This window comes from Populus trichocarpa, chromosome 4 (genome assembly GCF_000002775.5).
Source record: "Populus trichocarpa isolate Nisqually-1 chromosome 4, P.trichocarpa_v4.1, whole genome shotgun sequence".
Taxonomy (NCBI): domain Eukaryota; kingdom Viridiplantae; phylum Streptophyta; class Magnoliopsida; order Malpighiales; family Salicaceae; genus Populus; species Populus trichocarpa.
The window spans coordinates 2,405,416-2,425,806 of record NC_037288.2 but is presented as its reverse complement, the minus strand read 5'-3'; the positions used below and the strand labels follow the sequence as shown (position 1 = coordinate 2,425,806).

The following is a 20,391-nucleotide window of genomic DNA, read 5'->3' as shown; positions in this document are numbered from 1 at the left end:
TTTATTATTGCTCCAAACCTTTTACCTTATACAAAAGGTCATTACATGTTTGTAATAAGTTAGTTGAATAAAACTAAATCATGCTGGGTTTGTTTACAACTCATGTACAATAAATTTAAACAAATATTATATCTTATTATATTATTTTTGGCCACCCCTAACAAATAATCCTAACTCCGCCCCTGTCTATGGCTACACAAATTTTCCCATGGCCATGTTATTGTTCATGTATATATAACAAAGACAACTCATGGTAATTGGTATGTCTCTTATCAAAGCTGCAGCAAGAAATCCAAGTTCAGAACAGAAAAATCATGGCTCGTGAGAGGATTCCTTTACTAACAATATTGCTACATGTCTTTAGTCTTTTCTGGTCATATTTATATGAATACCGGCAAAACCAGCTGGCCACCTACTCACTAGAAAAGTCCCCCACAATGACTGAATGGTTAATAAATGTTGCATTAAACTTTCTTTGTAGATGTTGGTATATATGATCATAAATATAATTGCGAGACCGGCCAGGTCTCAATCCATTGAGTCATATATAGGATTAACTTGTTGGACCATCGAATTAATCAATTAATCGAAGTCTCTTATTTTTATTCAAAGCAATTTTATTTTAATTTAAAAGAATCTTATTTTTAACTCGATTTGAATTTGACCAGGTCACAAGTTAATTAATACATTTGATTACCAAGATTTAGCTAGGTTAATTTTAAAATTAGTTTAAATTAAAACTCATTTTGGATTTTGCTTTGAGTTATGAGTTTATGGAATTAACTTGTTGGGAAAAATCAGATTTACTATTTGTTGATAAAAAAAATCTTGAAAAATGAACTTACATATGACCGTGCGGTTTCAGTTCCTTTGAGTGTAGAGGTGATTGAGGATCTTGGCGAATTTCTCTCGTAGACTTGCATTCTTTCTAGGAAATGCAAGACCATACCATCTCCTTCATTCACTATTAATATTCCAAGAAGAAGGTTGGATATATATCTACGAGTCATTAATATCCCTTTGCTAAGTCCTTGTTTTTTAACAATTTTCCTTTCCAAGTAATTAGCAGATATAACACTAATCTTGCTTCATAGTTCAAGCAAGTTGTTTACGAATCCTTGAATACATGATGTCTTACTCTCCTAATCTTCAAAAACCTTCAAACAGTACTAACCACTACGAAGAAGATCAACAACAACAACAACAACAGATCAAAAGCCAGTCCCAGAAATATGAAGAGATTATTTCAACCCTTCCTAAGGATCAATATGGATGGTTGGATGAGCATTACAAGATTGAAGGATTTTGGTATGATCCTGTTTGGGCTGTTGGAGTTCTTTGGGCACAGGAAAACTTCCAGGCACGCTCTAGTGATATTATTTTGGCTTCATTTCCCAAGTGTGGCACCACATGGCTGAAGGCTCTCATGTTTGCCATCCAGAAGAGAAATGATCGTTGCCTCAATGATTCAACTCACCCTTTACTCACTACAAACCCTCATAAGTGTGTTCCCTATTTTGAGCTGCAAGCTCATGAAGATGACCCAATTACATACCTAGATTCTCTTCCCTCACCTAGGCTACTTGGCACACATATCTCTTACACTTCACTGCCGAAATCCATCATAAATTCAGGTTCTAAGATTGTGTGTATCTGTCGGGACTCGAAAGATGTTTTGGCCTCCTTGTGGAAGTTTGTCAATAAAATAAGATCTGGAAGGAACATGCTACCCCTGCCTCTGGAAGAAGGGTTTGAGCTTTTCTGTAAAGGAGTTTGTCTTTCAGGACCCTTTTGGGAGTACAATTCGGAGTACTGGAACGCAAGTTTAGAACGTCCGAATAATGTATTTTTTCTCAAGTATGAGGATCTGAAGAAGGATACTGCTTTTTACGTGCAGAAGCTGGCACAATTCATGGAACGTCCCTTCTCGGTGGATGAAAAAAGTAAAGGTGTCGTGAAAGACATAATAAAGCTATGTAGTCTTGAGAATTTGAGCAATCTGGAGGTGAACAAAACTGGAACATTTCATCTGGGCTCCAAAGCAAAGGTGGACAACAATGCATTCTTCCGGCGAGGTAACGTTGGAGATTCGAAGACTTGTCTGACGCCTACGATGATTAAGCGACTTGATGAGATTACAAAGGCAAAGTTCAGAGGGTCTGGACTGGCAATTTAGGCGGGGAAAAGAGAAACATGAAGCATTTTTCTTATGTGAGGTACTGTTTCCATTTCATGATTTTTTGGAGTCTAGTTTAGCCTTCTTTTTAGATGTTAATTTATCTTAATTAGAATAAATTAATGGTGTTCATCAGATTAATAATATATGAACATATATATGACAATATCTTTATGAAACTTTTTAGGTTAATTTGTTTTCTAAATTCATGAATTAGAAATTGTTTCCATTTCATGAGTCTAATTAACAATAAACTAAAGGAGGTGACACTCACAAAACATTGTTAATGGTGTTTTTTATTCCTTTGATTTTTTTATTTTTCTAAATCTATGTATTTTTTTTAATTTTATACTTTAATATTTGTTTTATTAAATATTAGGCTTCATAATTTATTATGGTTTGTTTTATATATGGTTAGCTCAGTATCATAATTCATGTTACATTTGGGCTTCAAATAAAGAGGCACGAACAACTTCTAGAAGATGTCAATTCTTACGCTCAGCGACCCTATTCTGTTGTGGTGTATATGCACATGTGGTGTGATGAACAATACCATATTGACTTAAAAAATTATACAGATCATGGTTGACGTACTCTACTCCATTGTTAGATCGGAGCGTCATGATTTTCTTGTCAAATTGAGTAGCAACATATTGATAAAATAGTTTGAATTTGACTATTACTTCACTTTTCTGTCTTAAAGGAAAAAACCAGGTCATCCGGGTGCAATCATCAATGAACGTCGCAAACCACTTATAACCACTAATTGTGGAAACACGTGATGGTCCCAAAACATTAGAATGGACAATCATGAAAGGCATAAAACTTTTATTCAACCTCAATGGATAAGAAATACGATAACTTTTCGCCAAAATGCAAGTTTCACAATGGAAGTCTGATTTAGTAAACTCATAAAAACAACTTTGGAAATAGAAGTTTCAGATAACCAAATGAGGCATGACCTAATTGTCTATGCCATAGCCAAATTTTCTTCATCCTGATAGACTCACCTCCTCTCACATGATGTGCATGACTCAATCTCTTAGCGGTGTCGTTTGTCAAGTCCAGATAATATAGTTTTCCTCTCCTAGTACCACATCCAATCATGGCTCCTGGTGTGAAGATCCTGAAATAGACATTATAATAGACAAAAATACACGGTACAATTAAGGGAATCAATGATTTGAGGAACAGATAACAAGTCATAGTCAAGTGAAGGGACAACTAAGACATGATCAAGATTTAATGAGGATGTAAGAGATAAAGACCCTTCTCCTGTAACTCGGGAGGTGGTGCCATTGGCACTAACAATATGTATTTGGCTTAAAGGTGTGACAGAGTGTACCCCAATAAAACTAGATGTCATGTGATCCGTTGCACTAATGTCAAAAATCCAGGATCTATTACCAGTAAGTGAGGATGTACAAGAGTTACCTGAGGTGGCAAAGGCCTTAAAGTCAGCTGTACCTGATGGGATTTTTGATGAAGTCTCATATAATGACTGGGCAGATGCAAAATGAGGCTTGGTTTGAGTCCCTCTTACGCCCTTTGTGAACCAATCCTTCTAGATAACCAATGATCTTATAACAGTCCTTAATTGTGTGATTATCTAAACCACATTTGATACATTTCATTGGAGGTTTGTTACGAGCATGGTCGACGTTGTAGTTATGCAGCCGAGATTGTTCGGACTTGGCAGCGGCAAGAGTTGTGGCTTCGGAGGTTACACAACTTCAGACATGGTTCCCTGTCGGTTACTTTCTCTTTTAATATATGCATATGCAGCCTCAAGTTCTAGCTTTGGCTCCACCCTCAAAATCTCTCCTCGGACTTGATCAAAATTATTGTCCAAATCTGCAAGAAATTAATATATAAACTCTGAGACGATCAACTTCTTTTCGTCTAGTTTCAATGTCTGACGGATGCTCCATGGTGCTTGGACTTAATTGATCAAGCTCCTGAAAAATCTCAGTGAGCTCACTGTAATATTTGGCAACTGAAACACCCGTTTGTCTCATTATAAATGACCTACTGTGAATGTCGTAAATCTTAGCATCATCAGCCCCATCTGAATAAGTTTGCTTGATTGCATCCCAGACTTGTTTTGTTGTGTCATAACGAATAAACCTTTTAATCTGATTAGGTTACATGGCGTCAAACAACCAACTCTTGACTTGGCAATCTGCTGCACACCATTTATTAAATGTGGGATTTGTGACTGCAGGTTGGGTGCTATCACCGGTCAGTTGGCCATGTTTTTCTCGCTCAGCTATCTTCATCTTTATAATTTGATGCCATAGAGAATAGTTATTCTCATCCGGTTTGATTCATGCAAAGAAATTAGAGGTGTCACTCTGCAATGTGATGACTATTTGTGTGGCAGTGTTGGAGTCTCCCGACAAGAAGGATTTATTGGTGTTTGTTGAACCATCATCTTCTGCCATAATTTTGGCTTATAAAGTGATGAGAGAAAGAAGTAGGAAGAACAAATAGAGTAATTTGTTTAGCGTAATTTGGCTGAGGGAACAATGAGCCGTGGTTGTGAAGGGTGGCTAATGGCTGCTACTGTGAAATCACTGCTACTGCGAAGGAAGCTTATGTTTGCTGTTGCAAAAGTGATTTATGAAATTAGGGCAAGACACAGTCAAAATCGACCGCTCTGATACCATATCAGATTTGGTGATGGTAATATTCTCTTATTCATTATGGTTTCTATAACAGCAGATGTGTGTGTGTTGGAAAACTATTTAAAAATGTTTTTATGAGCCTATAATCTTACAGAATCAAATAATTGATTCAAACTAATTAGGAATATACAACTCATTGACAATAGATGTGTTTTTAAATATAAAGAAAAATTTATAACCCGGGTCATAAACCCAACTGAGTCAAATAAGTTGGCTTTATTTCAATAAAAAATAGACAACAATAAAAAATGGACCAAATAAAAAAAATCACGATAATTTAAGAAAAAAATATTTTTATAAAAGAGGACAAACAATGTATTTAAAGCTCATTAAATACTGAAAAATAAAATTAGGTAAAAATTAAAATCCTAATTTAACTTTTTTATATGAATGTTTTAATTACATGGGACAATGTTTTGTTTTTTATGTGCGGAAGTTTTGATTTTTATTGTGTGGATGTTTTTATGAACGAAATTATTGATTTATGCTTGGATGTGTAAATTTTATGTGAGGATGTCTATTTTTAATTTATACTCAAATAATGATTTTCAACCAATTTTTTTTTATTAAAAAAACCTATTATGATTGTTTTCATATAAAAAAGAATTTTTTTTTAATCCTTAAACATATTATATCAAAATAAATTAAATTGTAAAAAATAAATAGTCCATTCAAAAGATAATCATATACAATTATTCTAAACAAATCACTCTTTAATAGATATTCCATGGAGTAATGGGAAAGATTAAAAAAAAAAAAACAGGGAGCAAATGTCTAGAAAAGAGGGGTGTGAATTGAAAATCCTTGAACTATTAAAGACTGAAATGAGATTTTTATAAAAATTAAGGGAGAAATTGCCCCCTTATCTTATATGTAGCTCCACGCATGCTTATTGATGTCTGCCGACTAGCTAAGGTAGTGTTTTTTTTTTTTTGTGATTTTGAAATAAAATGATTTTTTTTGTTTGTTTTAGATTATTTTGATGTATTGATATAAAAAATAAATTTTTTAAAAAAATTAAAAATATTAATTTGATGTATTTTTAAGTAAAAAATATTTTGAAAAACAACTATTACCACAATATCAAACAATATTTAAATAAAACATAAAATTGTAAGATAATAAATGAAAAAGAAAACCTCAACACCCACCCTTATTTTTTTTTTTTTAACATTTTAACTCTGGGAAAGAAGCACGTCAACGAACATTTTTGAAGACCATATTTCTCTCAAGAAAAGAGTCCATGCTCAAAGGCCATAGCCTCATGTATTAAATTATCTGGGGGTGGGGGAAAGCCCTGATTATTAGTAACATTTCCTCCCATCAACACCAATGAGGTAGTATTTGATTTATTATTTTTTAAAATATTATTTTTAGAAATATATTAAAATAATATATATTTTTATTTTTTTAAAATTTATTTTTAAAATTAGTATATTAAAACTATAAAAAAAAACACTAAAAAAGTTAACCTCTAATCTTGTATTATTCTGATTTTATTTTAGTTATTTACATTATAGGTCAAAGTAATTGTCGGTTAATGTTAAAAATAAATTGTTGTAATGGTTATTTTAATGGTTTAATATAGTGTTTGGTATTTTGAAAGTAATTGTATTTTAAAATATATTTTTATTTAAAAATATATTAAAATAATTTTTTTAAAAAATTATTTTTAATATCAATATATATATTTTTTAATAATTTTTTTAAAAATATGACATCATCGCAAAGATAAACAGGCTTCCGAAAAGGTTCTCGTGAGTCATGACCGTCTCCGTAGTTAATTACTTTGAATTGATAATTTGAGGGGCTAGAATTAGAAAAATAAAAAGTGGGGGATTACATTGGATTTGAACAAGAGTTCAGAGGTTGTTTGGACCAAATTGTGAGGAGGTTAACTTTCAATCAAGAGGGTTTACTCTCTATTTAGCTCCTAAAATTTATATCTAATAAGAGAATGAATTTTTATTTATTTATTATTTAAATCAACAATCTTCACAAAAAAAAGAAGAAATTATCATTACTATTATTATTCTAGACCATTTTTTAGATTTTTAAACAGAGCATGGGTATTGTCGTAAATTCGCTCTCCTCCCCCAACTACCGTAAAATTTCCCGCCTCTAAAAAATACCATGAGTCCACGATCCAAAACTAAACCTCACCATACAATCTCAACCGTCTATAAGATCCAAACAAGCGGCCAAATATCAGAATCCGCGTCCTTCCCATTGATTGGTTCACAATCACTCTCCCTTCCTATATAATAAACCCAGTATTGTTTGCTTCCATCAGGCGCCAAAAAAAAAACTATCATCTAGCATTCAATAACTCTTCGTAAAAACTAAAAAATCCCTATTTCTTTGTAGATTTCAAGTCTCTTTTGGGAAGATGGCAGGAAGAGGAAAGGCTTTGGGGTCCGGAGCAGCAAAGAAAGCAACCTCGAGAAGTAGCAAGGCGGGTTTGCAGTTCCCTGTGGGACGTATTGCTCGGTTCCTGAAGACTGGGAAATACGCCGAACGTGTTGGTGCTGGTGCTCCTGTCTACCTCTCTGCTGTTCTTGAGTATCTTGCTGCTGAGGTATAAAACTAGCCTTGTTTTCTTTCCTCCTCTTTGCCTATTTTTTGTGGTTTTCTTTTTGGGGTTAGTGAGTACTGAGAAAAGTTTGTGAAATTTGGGAATATGAATATTTAATGTTCTTGTAGATTTTTGTGAAGTTTGGGTACATTGGTGTTCTTTGTTTTTCAAGTTTTTTGGGGTTTTTTTTAGTGATTTTGTTAAAAATAAATGTGCCAATTAGTTGATTTTCATTAATTACAGGGTGTTTAGTTACTGAAAAGAATTCGGGAAAATAATAAAAAAATTTGGTGGAAGCTTTTGGCTCTGATTTATTAATTGGGATTCAAATCTTCTGGGTGTTTTTGTATTTTTTTCATGATTCTTTATCCTGATTTTACATTTGCTCAACAACAGGACCGTTTCTTTTATCTGCTTCAATTAATTTTGGGTGTTTTTTTTGTTGTGTAGGTGTTAGAACTGGCTGGGAATGCAGCAAGAGACAACAAGAAGACTAGGATAGTCCCGAGGCACATTCAGTTGGCAGTGAGGAACGATGAGGAGCTGAGCAGGCTGCTTGGCCAAGTCACAATTGCTAATGGTGGTGTCTTGCCTAATATTCACAACACTTTGTTACCGAAAAGGGTTTCTAAAGGTCCAGTTGATGATGAATGAGAGACGAAGCAGAATTGGCTTTGTCCATTGTGAAGTTACAAAGAGAAGCCCTTTTAGGCAAATACTGAGAAGAATTTAGGTTGCAGTAGTAGGATTAATTAGGTTTTATTTGCCCCTCATTTTCCCCCCTTTTATTGAATTGATCTTGATTTGATGTAGTTCTAGTTTGTTGATTTCTTAAATGAAATGTGCTGCTTCTTCTGCCCTTTTTATGTGTTGAGAAATTCCTTGATCACTTCATTGTTGGGTACTATATGATTGATGGCAAGAGATATTCAGTAAGTAGTAATGAGAATACACATTAGCATTGAAGGGAGTTGATCAAGTGGTAGCTAATTAAGCAAGAGCTTAAAACCTTTACATGATAACTTGGATGATGATTGTATGCCTAATGGGGAGGATTAGAGTATGATGGGATCAATTGAAATGAAAGGAAATTGGAAAAAAAGACTACGCTTGAGAAGTAGCAGGGGTTCGATGCCGAGAATGGTCTCTGGCTGAAGCAGTGGCAGATACATAATAGGCTACTGCGAAGATTCCATGAATGAAACACAGGATGCCTCCGATGGAGAGAATGTGATGATACGATAATCCACATGATTTTCTTGATTTTGAGTTTGCCATTGTCCCTATGACCAGCATTGTGAACCCAATGGCCAGTATGATCCTGATTTGCCCAAAACAGCAGTATATGCATGTCAGATTGAATCAAGTTTTTGTTTGCAGTGTTGTTTTGATAGTAAATACCATGAGAAGAAAAGAGAAGCTACAGCTAGCTTCCTAGTAGCGGATGCCTTTCCGAAATCTTCCTTGGACCACATGCAAGTGCATCCACCAAGCAAGTTAGCAATGATATGAGCAAGGGGAAGAAATAATATTGCAGCCAAACCTAGCTTGAAAGCTTGATAGCTCGGGTCTCTACACTCAAAAACCCACATCTTTAAATGCTTCACCTGCCATCAACAAATCAAGATCCAAATGAAATGATCTGCAACCAAAAGCTGAAGACATTCAATTCATAACTGGTTTACCTTGTTTTGAGCCATATCAGCTTCAATCCCAAGTATGCCAGCAACAACATCCAGTGCTATGATTAGGAGACAAACCAAAATACCATGATTTTTAGCCATTTTTCTTTTCCAAATTGACCAGAGGTAACAGTTCTATAGAAGGCTGTGAACAAGGAGAAGGTAGGCTAGGGAAATCTTTATAGGGAATTTGTCTTTCTTTTTAAGCAAGCTTCACGAAAGACAGAATAAGAATAAAGTTGAGATCATCAATAAAGGAAATGATATTAGATTAGCTGTGAATTACGAGTCAATACCTTTTTTTGTCTTGACATTTTTCTTCTTTCTTTTGGTGCTTCTTTTCTAAATTCTGATTCCTTTCATGGGAGACAAGGAAAATTTAAAGAATAAGGATCGATTAAGCTCGAGATCAATGGGTCATCGAATTTGCTGGCCAGGCCAGCCGAGTCTTATATCACTGGTTTGAGGTATCACCAGCAAGGTTGTAACATTGACGTTCATGAACACCCAAGCAGAGATCCTACCTCAAAATTGAAATTATTCCCTTAATTACATCGGCACATTCCTAAATCTTAACTCATACAATGCTATAAATACTTATCTAACCAAAGGTAAAAAGCCCCTCATTCATGTGGGATTTGATAGCCTACAAGAACGTGGAAAATTTGGTATGTACACCAAGAGTATTGTATCCTATTATTTACAAGGTCAACTTTTTTTTGGGCCAACTATATTTTTGTAATTTAGATTGGTTTATTTCGACTTTTTTACTCTTATAATTTAGAATCTATTAATGTTAATTGCACAATTATGAATAGTTTCAATTTCATCCTTGATAATTAAATTAAAATGATTAACCCACCTTTCGATATTTTTTATTTTTTATTTTGAAGTATCTTTTTGAAACAATATCACCTATTTCGAGGATAAATGAAAAATGGTGAGCTTTAATAATAGCTAATCAAAAGATCAGGGTGTAGCTATAGATTTATAGGACCATAGTGGTAACATTGAAAAATATTAAACTTTATGGGTGAAGGAGGAAAGTTGATGAATCTATTGGAGTAAAAATGAAATTTACTCATTTTTTTTTTAATAGCCTTTCCCTCAACTAGCCAACCGATTGCTATTTGGGCTTTTTCCTCATGGTCTTAACGCCCTTGATGCAAAAGAAAACTATTTTTTCTTTTAGTTTTCCTTAGACAAGGAATTACAAGCAACCTCATTGGTAGAAACATAGTTGGAAGAAGCCAAACAGGATACTAGAGAGCGTTTCGAAATGTGGTTATACCTGTATTTTCAAAAAAATTATTTTTTTTGTATGTTTTGCATCGTTTTGATGCGCTGATCTCAAAAATAATTTTTTTAAAAATGAAAAAAAATTATTTTGATGCATTTTGACACAAAAAACACTTTGAAAGCAATCACAACCACACTCCTAAAGAAGCACATTAACGATATTTTTTTATCTTGATTTAAAAGTTTATTTTATTTATTTTTTAGTTCTGAATATTACAAAAGTGAGAAAAACTCATTGAAAAACAATGCAGTTGTTAGTTTGTCACAATATGAACACTAGAAAAGAGGATATTTGTGTTAATGAGTTGCTTTTTTTGAGAGGATTTCAATGGGTGTAAATTTTCTCTTTAAACACCGTGGAAAAAGTAGATCGGCTTTGATTTTGATCTAATATGTCATCGTCTCAATATTAAATAAAATATGATATCTTGAGTTTTTTCCAAAGCCAAACCATCCTTTTTATTGGTCATCTATATTGCATTTGAATTTGTCAAGTTGATCGGGTCACATTAAAACAACTCTTTTACGATTTAATTTTAAATTAGTGCTATATAAGAAGTCAAGTTGAGATGTTTTAAGATTGACCCATTAAGAGAAGTTTAATAACAATACTAAATAATTTTTTATGACTTAGATATTTTTTATTACTTTCAATTTTTTTTATCTAACTCGTAGCGTAGTGCAATTATTTAAGAAGTTATCGTTCTTATTTTGATCCAATGAAAGATTTAATATATTTTAAATTACATAAAAAGACCTCTCTCTATGTAATTATAATGAAAAAAAATATTGATATTAAAACTCGAGTCTTAATTCATTAAACAAAATATATACAATATAATGTCTTTTATTTTTTTTTATAACTATAGTTATCAAATTTAAATTTGTTTGACAAGTTGATTTGGTAATTTCCCAACCTTGTTTGTTTTAATTCAATAAAATTTAAATGATAAAAAGAACTCCAAACCCTTGCAAAACTAATGAGAACTCGTCAAGCCAGCTTCATTATTTTTTTTTAATTTTTATCTTGTAGGACTATTGTTTTTTTTTTTTTTTACTTTTTTATTTAAAATTATTTCATTTAAAAAATAAAAAAAAATATTATTTTAAAATATACTGAATTGATATATAACTCACAAATTAACCCAACCAACTGTTTTTAACCAGACGAAATCCCGGGTGAGTATATGGTATCTATGTTTTCACCTCTCATGGAGGAAAACAAAAATCAAAATCCAGTCAACTTTAGAAGAAGCTACACTGGTCAAGACATGGATTGCAGTAACATCAGAAGCTACACTTGTCAAGACTTCAGTCTCTGTAGAGCAAAATATTGTTGGACAAATTCTCTAGAAGAAGTTGGACATTTCTCCAATGAGAATCATCATCACTATCCTGTATCCGAAAATCAAAATCATTGTAAGAAAGCAAACACGCTTTCCTTGGCATATTAACAATCAAGATAAAGGAAAGGAAAGGAAAAGATGTCATCATCCTCAGTATATTACCGATGGAAAAGCTTCGAGGAAGATGGAGATCGACCAGAGAAGCCTCGTAGATTTGGAGTTACAGAGATGAGAGGGCCTCAATACACTCTATTGAGCCAGAACATGCTTCAAGTATGTATAAAGAACATGTTTTCTCTCCTTTAACTTACAAACATGGTTTCTTTGTTGATTTTGGTGGATGCCCATCTTGCCATTTAGTGGACTAACTAATTATTGACCAACTTTAGAGGAATAAAATTCTAGCTGTGTGTGTGTTTTGCTAGGAATCACCATGTATTTGATGTAGTTTAATACAATGCTGTGTTTTTGGTAAATTAATGCTTAGATGATGCCGCGCTCTCTCGGTTTTTCTTTCTTTCTTCACAGTGGGGTGGGGGGCGTGTTAAGTTTAAGGAGATAGACGATAATTATTTGAAGTGTTTCTTGAATGACCCAAGTAAAGTTACCAAGTGGGACATGTATAGAGAAATTAATAGGTTGAAATTACCAAGTCTAGCTAGTAACTTCAAAAGTGGGAAATGTACAGAGAAATTTTGCAAGTTAAGAACTTAATACGAGTTTTGAGCCTTTTGTTATAATTTGATCTAAAGATTGTTTCTACAATGGCGTTTTCATAGAATGTTCTGTGATTTATTTATTTATTATTTCGGATAATTATAGGTAACGTTGTGGAAAATGGGCTATTCGATTTAGAACGTTAAGGAGTCTTCAAGTAAATTTGTGGAATTGTGGTGTAATATCAAAGAAGCTTAATGCAGATTGATTGAATTTGAGTATTTATTTGCTTCTTACTTGTGCTTGTGCATACTCGTATAATGCTTGGCAGGATCTTTTCGAGACAATGGGGCAGTTTGTTGATGGACTGAAATTCTCCGGTGGTTCTCATAGTTTAATGCCAAAGTCTTCTATTAAAGAAGTGATTGACATGGCTCACAAGCATGATGTGTATGTTAGTACTGGTGATTGGGCTGAGCATTTGCTTCGTAAAGATCCCTCAGCACCTCGAAGCACTGGTAAGGAAGCAGCACCTGTCTTGGTGTTTGTTTGCTATGGTTACATATTGCTTGAAAATGGAGAGATATGAATCTAGCATGATGATTGATGAACTCAGGAATATGGTGTATCCTTAACTCTAAGTCATACGTTGCTAATCACATTCACAGGACATAGAGGCTGAACTATGATTAGATAAAGCTCAAATGGATAATCGATCCATGAATATAAAAATGTCTAAGATATATTTTTGGAATCTTTCCCTCCGACTAATTGGAAATGTAATGCAGGATGCTTTTGATAGAACATGACAAGCATTTGATGTCAACTGAATGATTATTGTTGCTAATGATCATATTAAGGTTGTCGGTATCATAGCATAGGTTAAACTGTTGACTGAAATCGGATTATTGATTCTGATGAGATACTCCAATCAGTCAATGCTCTAAGCTTAATTTATAAGCAATTACAGCTACGCGCATGCACATGTTCACATGTTCTGCAGTTGCATACCATTGACAGTTTTGATATCAATCTTTCTTTCATAAATTGGCTTCATTCAGATATAAAGAAGTATGGAACACTATGCATGTGGAAACCCTACAACTAGCATCTGAGAGATCTAGATGGTGGAAAGAAATTATGCTAATTTGGGAGAAAATGGACGAGAATATTTAGTTAATGTTCATTCATCAAAACACACATGTTCAAACAATTATGGATAAAAGACTAGTGTATCCCCTAGTAGATTGGGGTTCAGGTGACAAGAAGATGATGAAGCACCTGAATTCAGAGACACATGCGGTCTTTTAAGGATGCTTGAGCCAGAGATTAATGAATTTGCCTATAACAGAAATGTAAATTCTTCAGGACAATTGCATCTGAACTTACAAGGTATATCTTTGTTGCGCAGAAATGGTTGAAGATGCTAATCTCCTGATCAGAATGGCCCAGAGGTGCTTAGAAGCTGGGGCAGATTATAATGATTGATGCAGATGACAACTGCAAGATGTAATTGCAACGGTCGCCGGACGACTAGGTCTCGAAAAGACCATGTTTGAAGCATCAAATGCTAAAACTGCAGAGTGGTTTATCAAAAGATATGGTCCAAAGGTATATTCCACTGTCTCTCCTTCTTAACCATATGGTGAAATCCAGTGTTTATTGAACTCGCTGTTGCTAAGGGCATGCTTTCTTTCTCAGGTGAACCTCCTTGTGGATCGTTCTCAAGTAATTGGTCTAGAGTGCCTCCGAGGACACGGCATGGGTAGAAGTTATACTTCTCTGCCCTTGGCTCCGCATACTTTCACTTCTGAACTGTTGCTTTGTAAACATTATTAATTAATTATTAAGAATTAAGAAATACAGTAAAAGACGTGGGGAAAATACTATTCCCCTTTTTAGTCCCTTTTCTTCTTCTTTTTTTCCCATCACATCCTTATAGGCTAAATTGATTGTCAATTAAAGCACATTGATTAAGGAAAGACAAGATTCATAGATAGGGGATTACACTAAAAAATGTGGCAAAAAAAGACTGGTTTTTCTAAATTTAGGGGTAAGCATATATTTTGATCCTCTAATTTTTTAAATTATAAATTATCAGTCACTAACAATTTATGAAATTCAAATTTAATTTTAATTTTTTTTTATTCTAGTCCTAGTTTTAGAAATCAGAGAAAAAGTGGTTGGATTTTAGTGATAGAAAGAGAAAGTTTTGGTTGGATTTGATTCAGGCCACGAAAATGCGTGATTTTAGTATTAATAAATTCTTTTTTTTATGGGAAGAGTTTATTCAAGGTGTTTATTTCCCTTAAACTTACATGAAAGGGTTTTTCTAAATTTGGGGCTAAGCATATATTTTGGTCGTTTAATTTTTTAAATTATAAATTGTCAGTCCCTAAATGAAATTCAAATTTAATTTTAATTTTTTTTATTCTGGTCCTAATTTGAGAAATGAGAGAGAAAGTGGTTGGATTTCAGTGATAGAAAAAGAAAATTTCGATTGGATTCAATTCAGGCCACGGAAACTGGTGATTTCGGTGTCAATGATTTTTTTTACGGGAAGAGTTTATTCAAGGTGCTTTTTTTCCTTAAACTTACTGAAATAGTAGATATGAATCCAAAAAGAATTTTGATTTTCGATGAGGCTATAAATATATTTTTCAAGGTGTTTGGGATGTTTGTTTTTTTAGTTTTTTAAGATCAAAATATGGTTGAAAGTGAGTTTTCCTTTGTCTGAAATAGACTTGCTTGATTTTTTTGTTAAATGGAGGTTACTGAAATTTGGGTAGAATAGACGACGTATCACCTAATATTTTGTTTTTTTAAAGAATTAAGTGGCGGGCGACTTATCGTCCACCCCTTAAGAAAAATAGAAAAAAATAAAACCCAAGCACATGGATTGTTTCAGGTCCACTTGCTCGGGCTATAGAGCCCTTTTTTTTTATCCATTACAATTGGATTTAAAAAAAAATTCTTTCTTATTTTTTTAATTTCATTATTTAATATTTAGTTAATTATTAATTTGACGACATAATTTGTTTCAATTTGATTTTTTTTCAATCACCTTGATATTTAATTGGTTTTTAATTTTATAGGTGTTTATTTTAGATAAAAAAAATTATAAAAAATTATTGAACCCAATTGATTCCTTAACCTTGATCACGAGTTTGATTAATTAATTTTGGTTGGGTAAGAACCCCGTGCTATAATGTTTTTTGTCGCATAAATAGTTCTTAATTTATTTAATTAGATGCATGCATAAATTTTTTAAATTTCTCTTGAAATTTTTTTATATACAAAAACACATCAAAAAATTTATATATATATAATTTAAAAAAAAAAAATTAAACCGCAGTAAAATACAGATAAAATAGCTAGTATAGCGTATTCCTTGTAAGCTGTTATGACACTCTTCAAGCTTGTGATACACACACACACACGTGTTACAAAGGAGACCTTCCGGTGTGTGAGCATATCAATATAGTAAAGGTCTAATGCAATATTCTAAAGCATTATTTTATCTTTTACTCCACGCCAATCTCTCCTTCACTAACTGCCAATAACCCGTGAGGCCGTGGCTGAAAGAAATGAAGCCTGACTTCTGTAGCTATAGGCAGTAAATACTCCTCCTCCGATATACTAATTTGCATCATGAAGCAAGTTCTTGTTGTTGTTGCTGTGTAGCTTCCCTAAGCACCACCTAGTTTGACCTCAGTATAATATCTTCCTTATGGCCTTCACCTAGAGTTTAAGCAAGTACCTGGCATGCTAAACCATTGAATCAGGTCTCAGGAAATGCACCTTTAACTACACATTAAGTATCCCATCTCTTTTTCCTTAATTTAATTTGACCAAAAATAGATTCATAAATGATGGAACGAAGTAAAATGCACATAGATTCCAAGAACAGGAATTATATATGGAGGCATCAAGGAATTAACATGGACTAGACCTCAACCATTTTTTATTGGCACACGCTGAAGTCTACGACCTCTGGACACTCCACACTGAGTGAAAGCAAACCTTGAATCTTGTTATGGCCACAAAGAACTTTGTTGGAATGTGTAAAACCTGCAAACTCAAGGAGTTGCAGATGTCGAGCCACCTATTACGCTCAGCTCAGTATGGCAACAACATTTACCTATATCCTTGCCAGTCGGAAGCTTAATAGTCCAGTCACACTCGTTTGTGCATGTGGATTACAATGGTTATTCATCAAATTAAACTGAAAATGATACAGTTTGTGAAGCAATCATGCATAGCTACACATCCCATAAACACAAAATTTCCCTTTCTTGCACTTCTTATTGCATCCACCACAATGTCTTAATTTTATCAAATGATCATGTGTTCACACACTTTCCTTTGCAGCATGATTCAGTGTACTTGCACTTGTACCTCACATTCCACAGTTGAAGCGATACGTATTAACGTCAACACATTTCTCATTGCAGCAATCTGGCCCTGGAATTCTCTTCAGTCGACAAATGCGAGGCAATTTATTGCATGTCGAATTGGCTATCGTGTTCTGCTGGGCAAGAACGCGGCCAACCCCTCGTAAAGAAGTTACAGCTTCTTGAATTTCACACAGTGAGAGTTGTCTTTGCATGTTTGAGTTTTCGCTGTAATGATCTGAATGCAGAGCTGCAACAGTAGCTATGGTTGCAGATAGAGCAAAGAAGAGTTTTAGCAACTTCATGGCCACTAAAATGAAGCCAGGTTGGTGGAAGAAAATCTTACTGATGGGGCCTTATGGATAAATTTGTGTGTGAAAGCTGCCTATAGGAAAATGAATTTGCAGCCAACTTTTTCTGTGTGATCTTTGATCCAGGAGATTACTTAGAAATCACTAAATACCTTGAAACTTTAAAGAAATAAGTTGATTAAATGTGAAGAAAAGTTGGCCTCCTATTGATTCTGTACCCCCATTATTGTAAAGTAAAATTGACAGCAAGTTCTTCCAAGCATTTTTAGTACTATTTCAAGCATTCTGTATCTAGATGGTATATTACTATATTGCATCCATAGTTTTGGGTTTGAATATAATACCTTTTTATTGAACAACAAGGTCCTGACTACACTCAAGTGTGGAGTTGATTTTATAGTTAAGAATGTAATTTTTTTTTTAAATTAGAAGATTTGTTTTTAAAATATATCAAACCAATATAAAAGATATACTTTAAGATCATTCATATATAAAACTTAATCTTACTAGATGCATAAATTAATTCAAAAACATCTTTTACCATTAAAAAACGAGTATAAGGTATGATGCAATATGCAATATCCTTATTTTATTTTATTCTTCATTAATTTCTTTTAATGTAAAAAGAAACACCCACACTTAGCAAATATTTCTCATGAAGAAAAATTTAAATTATATAAGATTTCTCTCAACATGACACAGTCAACTCGACAGATCCAAAATAACTTGAACGATCGGTAAAAATATAGTTGACTAAAAAAAATTCAAGTCGATATCCATTTTTTTTAAACATTGAGATAACAATGTATTGGATCAACCCGGGTCAACTTTCTAAATCCACGACTTGGGTTATGAAACCATAATAACCTCATCTAAAACAAATCAAAATAAATTATGAAACCTAATCTCAATAAACTCAATATTGAAAGATGAAATTGATAAAGAAATTAGAAAAAAAAAGATTAGAAAAAAATAATTAAAATCAACTCGAGATAATTTGTCAAATCCATGACCCAGGTTATAAGATTAGAATAACTCATAGAAAGTAAACTAAAATAAATTACGAAGTTGGAAAAATATTCAGTTTAAAAAAAAAAACAAAAATTACCAAGAGTCTAAACAAATACCTGACATGCGAAACCATTGATCAGGCTCAGGAAATGCAAATTTAATTTGTTATTCATTGAGTATCAATTTTCTATTATTTATTTTTAATTAGGTTGACAATTTCACCCATAAATGTTGGAACAAAGTGGGAAGATCAAAGTTTAATTTAAATTACAGTGAAAGTAGATCATGGATTCTTTGAGAGTAATATTGTTTTTTAAAATAATTTTTGTTTAAAAATAAATTAAAATAATATTTTTTTTATTTTTAAAATATTATTTTTGATATAGTACATTAAAACAATAAAAAAAATTATTTTTTAAATATTTTAAAAATAGAGTTTCAATCACGTTAGCCCACAGTCGCTTTAGAAAGGCAACAAAAACATGTGAGAGTTGACTAGGTATACATTTTTAGTGTTGAACAACCGTCATTTCATACATTTTCTGCAAAAAGTAATTGATTTTGAATACAAATTTCGTTTTGTCCAAAACAGCAGGAGTTCCCACAAATTAATGTTAAGAATATCATTTGTTAAGTAAATAATTAAAGCAATTAAATACAAATAACGAGACATATATGCATGCTGGCAATATTCACATTGTTTGATCCCAAGTATGAGATTTTCAAGGTTATGCTTTTGGCAATTCTCCATATTTACACTTCGATTAGTAAAATCACAAGCACTCCCACAATTTGATGGTGTGAAATATACATTAAGCCAACAGAACCATGGTGTTCCTTAGAGAAAGAGACTCGGTCTTGCAGAAACATGAAAGGAAATATACTCTATATCAGAGAATTACACAGTTTGTGACGCATTCATGCATAGCTACACATCCCATAAACACAAAATTCCCCTTTCTTGCACTTCTTATTGCATCCACCACAATGTCTTTTATCAAATGATGGGTTCACACACTTTCCTTTGCAGCATGTTTCAGTGTACTTGCACTTGTAGCCACACATTCCACAGTTGAAGCGATCTGTCTTAACGTCAACGCATTTCTTATTGCAGCAATCTGGCCCTGGACTTCTCTTCAGTCGACAAATGCGAGGCAATTTATTGCATGTCGAATTGGCTATCAGGTTCTGCTGGGCAAGAACGCGGCCAACCCCTCGTAAAGAAGTTACAGCTTCTTGAATTTCAGACAATGAGAGTTGTCTTTGCGTGTTTGAGTTTTCGTTGTAATGATCTGACTGCAGAGCTGCAACAGTAGCTATGGTTGCAGATAGAGCAAAGAAGAGTTTTAGCAACTTCATGGCTAGTAATGTGAAACAAGGTTGGTTAGATGAAGACCTCATTGATGGGGTTTTATAGAGAAATTTTGTGTGAGAGTTGACTACAGGAAAATGAATATGGAAGCTTTGCTTTTTCTGTGTGGTCTTGATTCGGAAGTTTACTTAGAAATCACTAAATACGCTTAAACAAATTATAAGTTGATTAAATGCCAAGAAAAGTTGGCCTCCCAAAGATTCCGTATCCCCACTGTAAAGTAAAATTGACAGAAAATTACTCCAAGTATTTTGATGTTCATTTTAGAAATGTGAGATAGATAATTCCAACTTAGGGATGTGATGATGTTCATATTAGAAATGCTGAGTGTGTACTGAAACTGAAGCCAGAAGAAGTATGAAGACAGTATAAATGCTTCTATGTTTTCACTTTTATAATATGGATTGCAAACTTTCCTGTCCTCAGAGGTCCCTTGTTAAATCTGACCAGAGGCGGATATGAGAAGAGGAGGGGGCCTATTGCCCCGAGGTCTGTACAAACTATTTTAAATTCTTTGCATACTAGCACAATTAATATATAATTATTCATAAAGAAATAAATAATATTATTATAAAAACTTTTAATCATCAGCATATTAATACTAAATACAAAACCCCCTGAGCTTGATGGAACCATTCCAAATACGCCCCTTTTCCTTCTCTCAATTTAATTTTGATGTGTAAAAACTAAATAATAAGAAAATAGAAAGAAAATAATAGAGTGCAATAATTAATAAGAATGTACTCCACCAGCTCAAATATATATGTCTAGGAAATAATGATTACTTTAAACACATAATTGATAATTGTTTTACTATTATATAGTTTCTAATTTGTAAATAATGAATAAATCAATTAATATGACATCAATTTCTTATTTTC

At 33.2% G+C, this 20,391-nt stretch overlaps 4 protein-coding genes across 4 annotated transcripts; 3 read left to right on the top strand and 1 right to left on the bottom strand.

Moving 5' to 3' along the window:
• The first annotated feature begins 1,129 nt into the window (after positions 1-1,129).
• LOC7490772 (cytosolic sulfotransferase 8) lies at positions 1,130-3,696 on the top strand. Its single transcript, XM_052452268.1, has 2 exons — positions 1,130-2,167; positions 3,574-3,696. The coding sequence occupies exons 1-2, from the start codon at positions 1,130-1,132 to the stop codon at positions 3,694-3,696; spliced, it is 1,161 nt and encodes a 386-aa protein (XP_052308228.1).
• A 3,467-nt stretch (positions 3,697-7,163) lies between these two features.
• LOC7494319 (probable histone H2A.3) lies at positions 7,164-8,298 on the top strand. Its single transcript, XM_002305605.4, has 2 exons — positions 7,164-7,441; positions 7,889-8,298. Exons 1-2 carry the CDS (start codon positions 7,253-7,255, stop codon positions 8,090-8,092), a joined length of 393 nt encoding a protein of 130 aa, XP_002305641.1. The 5' UTR covers positions 7,164-7,252; the 3' UTR covers positions 8,093-8,298.
• A 73-nt stretch (positions 8,299-8,371) lies between these two features.
• On the bottom strand, positions 8,372-9,314 carry LOC7490771 (protein DESIGUAL 2). The gene is made up of 3 exons (XM_002304945.4): positions 9,124-9,314; positions 8,840-9,045; positions 8,372-8,759 (listed from the first exon to the last, which is right to left on the bottom strand). The coding sequence occupies exons 1-3, from the start codon at positions 9,220-9,222 to the stop codon at positions 8,543-8,545; spliced, it is 522 nt and encodes a 173-aa protein (XP_002304981.3). The 5' UTR covers positions 9,223-9,314; the 3' UTR covers positions 8,372-8,542.
• A 2,443-nt stretch (positions 9,315-11,757) lies between these two features.
• Positions 11,758-13,096, top strand: LOC18097445 (protein HEAT-STRESS-ASSOCIATED 32). The gene is made up of 2 exons (XM_024598572.2): positions 11,758-12,038; positions 12,754-13,096. The coding sequence occupies exons 1-2, from the start codon at positions 11,904-11,906 to the stop codon at positions 13,009-13,011; spliced, it is 393 nt and encodes a 130-aa protein (XP_024454340.2). The 5' UTR covers positions 11,758-11,903; the 3' UTR covers positions 13,012-13,096.
• Positions 13,097-20,391: the final 7,295 nt, after the last annotated feature.